The following is a 5,206-nucleotide window of genomic DNA, read 5'->3' on the forward strand; positions in this document are numbered from 1 at the left end:
TTACCAGTAATTGCATGCGATGCTTACGTGCAATCGTGCGCCATTGACGCTGACACGTGTACCGAGCTTACCTAGCTAGCAGTCCAGCACTCCGTCCATATCGACCGGCCGGTACTGAAGCTTAATTACACGACATAGACGCATGCAAAAGGTAGCTGCAACCCATGCATCGTTGCAGCTAGCTAACCCTACATTCTTGCGACGTCTCGCTTGCAGCTTGTCGCTGAATTCACCAGTGTCACTATCCACGTATGGATCACACGATCGCATGCATCGTTGTTGCACGTACTTATCCATGGCGCACGCCCATCTTCACCTGTTCGTCAATGGAGTGGGCATGCAATGCAATGTAACTATGGGTTCATCGATCTGTATCTTTCAAGCCACTGCTCAACATGCCCACCGGTCCAAAGTCTGTCTGAGCAGTGGTATTATTGCTTTACCAATTAGTCTGGGGATGCTTCCTTGATATATAAACACACTCACAAATTAACCAATAATAAGTTTTGCATAGAAAAAAGTTTGAAGTATGAACAAGCTTGCTCTTTTTCTTCGCAAAACAAAAAGAGAATAAGAACAAGCTTGCTCTTTAGCCTTATTTAGTTTGGTAAATCAGCAGTTAGCTATATATAGCTAGAGGTTAATTAGTACATGAACATATATAACATGGAAGAAGCTTCAGTACCCCTACGTTGAAAAATATGTGCATGCATGTGTCTAATATATGTATGTCTAGCCAACTGGATATAAAGAAAACAGGGGGCAGCTGGGATGAACAATATAACAGGTTCCACTATGCATGTTCAATGCTAATGATATGGTCTCACCGTAAATTAGTACGGAATCTGTTTCAAGAACAAACTAGTAATTTGCTAGCTATATAACTTACATATGAGCAAGCTAGTGAAATACTAATAATCAAAATGCTAGCTCCTGATGTAGGGGGTTGTTACAACACAAAGCATCTCCAAAATAGAGCAAACCCGGCAACAAAATAATTGATCACTAGGCCTACAGGAACTAATCTATATCTAGCAACACATCATTTCGATGTACCTGCTGCACCAACATCGCTGAACATGCGGCATTTAGTCGGTGCAGTCGATCATGCATGCAAATCTGTGCATCAGGTCAAGCAAGCATGCACGCAGCAACAAACAGTCAAATATGCTGCACCGCCCTAATTCCCCGGCTCAAAATTCGATCAAAAAGATTCTGGCCACCAAAGCCAATTTAAAACCCCAATTCATTGTACTTAACCACTGCTAATCAATGTGCATCTTTTCATGCTCTCTGCTTCCTAGTTCCTTCCGGAATCCAAGAAACTTCATGATCGATCAGTGGGCGACATAGACAGTACTTTATCGAATATTTTTGGTTTAATTCGAGAGGCAGGCTGATCAAACTCAAACCAAGCTGAGCTACCTACATGTATTTTAAACATATCAAGCACAACACTTGTTTTTCGCCGCGAATTCTAAAGATTCTTTGTTATTATTCTAACTAGTGAATGTGGGAGGTTGCAGGAACATAAGGTATCTTGATTAATTGGGATAGTCAAATGGAGATGGTGGTCGAAATTTCGGTGCAGTTGATCATAGGCTGTAGCAATATGGCAGGGAATCAATTTTGATTCTACTTCATTACTTTGGCAAATCGAGGCAGATTAGTTACTGCGGAAGAAAAAAGTTCACTAAACATAAAACTGTACATATCTAACACTATGCTAATGCTTACATGTACTGTATTAATAAGAAAGTAGATTAATGTGGCGCCATAACAAATAAACATAAAAACAAGTTATGATAGGTGGCCTTGTCAATATTAGGAACATCTACTGATCTGCATTCTCAGGAGTCTTATCCAGGAGTCTTAGCAGATCACATATATATATTAAAAAAACAAAACGGCAGGAGAACTGCCAATTTTGTTATGCTATATCAATTTAGCAATTGTGACCAGCTAAACTGCATTGGTTTTTTTACATGAATTTCAGCTAGATAAATGAAGTAAGTTTGGTTGCGATCTGTACAAAACAAAGAGGCATAAATTAATCAAAAGCAGACAATATTTCCAGAGCTAGCTTTTCTCAAGGAGTCGTACTACCGTATGATATCCCATCAACAAAATAAGCTTAATTTACTCGAAGCAGGGACCACCTTGCTCCCACCAGAAAAATAAGAGAAGCTTTGGTTAGTTGTTAAAGGAGCAGAACCAGCACAATTAACAACAATTTCCATACAGTTTCCAAAGAAAAAGCATAGTTTAGTGGATTGTTTGAGAGGAGAACCAAGTCTTCGCTTGGGTGGTTAGAAGGTGGCTATACCCCTATCATCAGAGATCAAACCCTACATTTGATCATTATGTGTTATATCAAAATAAAATTTCTTTTAGTGGTAGATGACGTACTCGTCGATAACGAGGCATTTGTAGTAACTTTGTTAATAAGTTCCACATATCCGAACTTTAGTAGATGTTGTGCGAGTGCGTGTGTCTACATATTGTACTAGAGTTTTTTTTAAAAAAAATGATGCTTTAAGAGGGAAATTTCGGAGTAAATTACAACCCTCCACCAGCCCCCTGCCTAGACCCCATGGCCAACCAAAAGAAGCAAGCAGGCTCAAGAAAGAAGAAACAAGGTGTAGTGGAGAGATGGAGAGATATGATGAGGAGCAAAGCAATAGACAAATGCCCATATACTCCATGTTACATTATGTACTCCATGTTACATTGATCCATACATATGTTATTAGACAATGGCCGGGGGAAATATTATTGTATTTGCAAAAGATGCTCCCCCAAGATCTCTAATGATGGCATCCTAATCATGGCAATGGCACACCTTGCTTAGTTTGATTTGATTTCTTAGTGCTAATCAATGGTCCTTCCAGTACATGGATCCGGGTTCCAGCGTAATGGATCCACACCCGGTATTGACCGGATTGTAGGGTTCTTCCTTGTACCAATAAATATAATATCCAGATGGTTAAGAACTGATCAATTGAAGACCTGAATGAACTTCAATGTAGCGTCATCAGCTTCTAGCTTATTGGATCGGATCCTGGAAGTGTGGTCCAACAGCCGATATCCCGGCATGGCCGTGAAAGCGTTATGATCCGAGACCCGTTATCCGTGACCCGAAGAATCTCTTGTGTGCCTACCGGAGCCGGTGGCGGGGCCACTGGGTCGGCCCGCCCTGTCGCGGGTCGGCCCGGCAAGGCCGCCATGGCTGCACCCTACCCCGCAACCACCCCAGCTGTTTGTACGCGCAAGGGTGTGGACGCGCGCACATGTGTGGCCTGGCACGTACGTGCGTGCGAACATGTGTGTGTGGCCGTTCCTTAGGCTAGCTCTATAAAACATCTCCACACACACACACAAGTCACAGCTCACAGCTCAGCTTCATCGAGCTAGCTAGATCACAGCACAATTCATCTTCTTCATCCGGCGGGGCAAGTTGCAACCACCGTCGCCGGAGAAGAGAACTCTAATCAAGGGCAGGGAGAAATGGAGGCCGCCACCGCAGCGAGCTATGTGGCCGACGTTGATAACTTGAAGGCGACCGAGCTGAGGCTCGGCCTGCCGGGCACCGAGGAGGAGCCCCAGAAGACGGTGGCGCTGCCGACGCCACCGTCGACGCCCAGGGGCAAGAAGCGCGACGTGAGCGGCCCGGAGGAGGCAGCCAAGAAGCGCGACTGCGAGACCGCGCCACCGGCCGCCAAGTGAGTGACTGACCGTGGCTTCTTCTTCTTCTTCCAGCCTTCACATACAACGCATGACACAGGGCAGTGTTCTAACGTTCATGGAAATTAACTCGTGCAGGGCTCAGGTGGTGGGTTGGCCGCCGGTGAGGTCGTACAGGAAGAGCTGCTTCCAGCAGGCCAGCAGCACAAAGAGCAAGCCGGCAGCGCCGGAGGAGACCGCCACGGCCGCCGCCGCCGGGCTGTTTGTTAAGGTGAGCATGGACGGGGCTCCCTACCTGAGGAAGATCGACCTCAAGATGTACAAGGGCTACCGCGAGCTCAGGGAGGCCCTGGAGGCCATGTTCCTCTGCTTCTCCGGCGGCGCAGACGCCCCGGCCGTCAACCCGTCGGACTTCGCCGTCACCTACGAGGACAAGGACGGCGACCTGATGCTTGTTGGAGATGTGCCCTTCGAGTAAGTTCTTGCAAATATATGCTCTTTTGTTCTTCATCTACTGATTTGACATGCAGATTAAAATTTAAGATACTTGCATGAATGGTGTCTTATGATGTTTGGTTCTTGTGTGTTTGCAGCATGTTCATCAGCACCTGCAAGAGGTTGAGGATCATGAAGGGATCTGAAGCAAGAGGACTGGGGTCAGTGAAGAACAACTGAGCAAGATGCATGTCTTGTGCATGAACAAATTCTTTTGTTCTTTTGGGGTTCTCCAAGGCATGGACATGTGTTTTATCATCTCTCCTGGTCTCACTCTTGAACAAAACAAGGAACCAAATGATGCAAGATTGAGGAGAAACGGAGGTTGGAAGGAGAGACTTTGTGCATCAAAAGTGCATGCATGCATGGATGTGTGTGTGGCTTTGTTATTTCCTTTTTGTTTTACCTAGTGTTAGCAACACAAAAGGAGTGGAGATTCGAGTTGACTCTCCATGTGTGTTTGTACAAAGCAAAGGATCACCTTTAAGTTATATCAGTGGTTGATTACTTCTGTAATTGGAGGGAAGAAAGGGTCTGTTCTCCCCTTTGAGTTTATCCATATTTCCTTTTGGTTGTGAAATGCAAGAACAACAGACATATTTGCTTTTTTGTTTGTGAGATGTAAGAACAGCAGATCGAGCTCTGCGTTCATTTGATTAGTTCACCATATGGAACTTTCATGGACATCAATTTTTCTCCCTCAATCCTAGGCACAAAGCTAGCTGCTTTACTGATGTCAAGGGAAAACAGAAATGCAACACAAACACTTGTTGCTCCTCAGCTGGCATCCCTTTGAAAACATGGGCACTGAAGATTTACATGTACAGATATGTATGATCAAGGATGGGCACAAGATGCAATTTAATCTTTATTAACCACTCCACTTGTCAAATGACAAAAGTACCAAGTTAGCAAGAGGCGGAGCTGGTCAAGACAAGAGAAAACGCTCCCCTGGTGATTGCTGAATCTGGGTGCTCGTTCGTTCAGATTTCAGTGGTAACATGCACCTGTCTAGACCACGCCGACA

The 5,206-nt window shown here is 44.8% G+C and overlaps 1 protein-coding gene across 1 annotated transcript; it reads left to right on the forward strand.

Moving 5' to 3' along the window:
• The first annotated feature begins 3,362 nt into the window (after nucleotides 1-3,362).
• LOC133904332 (auxin-responsive protein IAA31-like) lies at nucleotides 3,363-4,832 on the forward strand. Its single transcript, XM_062345800.1, has 3 exons — nucleotides 3,363-3,722; nucleotides 3,823-4,158; nucleotides 4,278-4,832. Exons 1-3 carry the CDS (start codon nucleotides 3,508-3,510, stop codon nucleotides 4,357-4,359), a joined length of 633 nt encoding a protein of 210 aa, XP_062201784.1. The 5' UTR covers nucleotides 3,363-3,507; the 3' UTR covers nucleotides 4,360-4,832.
• Nucleotides 4,833-5,206: the final 374 nt, after the last annotated feature.

This window comes from Phragmites australis, chromosome 22 (assembly GCF_958298935.1).
Source record: "Phragmites australis chromosome 22, lpPhrAust1.1, whole genome shotgun sequence".
Lineage (NCBI taxonomy): Eukaryota > Viridiplantae > Streptophyta > Magnoliopsida > Poales > Poaceae > Phragmites > Phragmites australis.

What these genes read in the sequence shown, in the direction of transcription:
- LOC133904332 (XM_062345800.1), top strand. Translation starts at nt 3,508, where the DNA reads ATGGAGGCCGCCACCGCAGCGAGCTATGTGGCCGACGTTGATAACTTG. An exon ending in ACCGCGCCACCGGCCGCCAA is followed by an intron (nt 3,723 to 3,822) that starts GTGAGTGACTGA and finishes TAACTCGTGCAG; the next exon opens with GGCTCAGGTGGTGGGTTGGC. An exon ending in GTTGGAGATGTGCCCTTCGA is followed by an intron (nt 4,159 to 4,277) that starts GTAAGTTCTTGC and finishes GTGTGTTTGCAG; the next exon opens with CATGTTCATCAGCACCTGCA.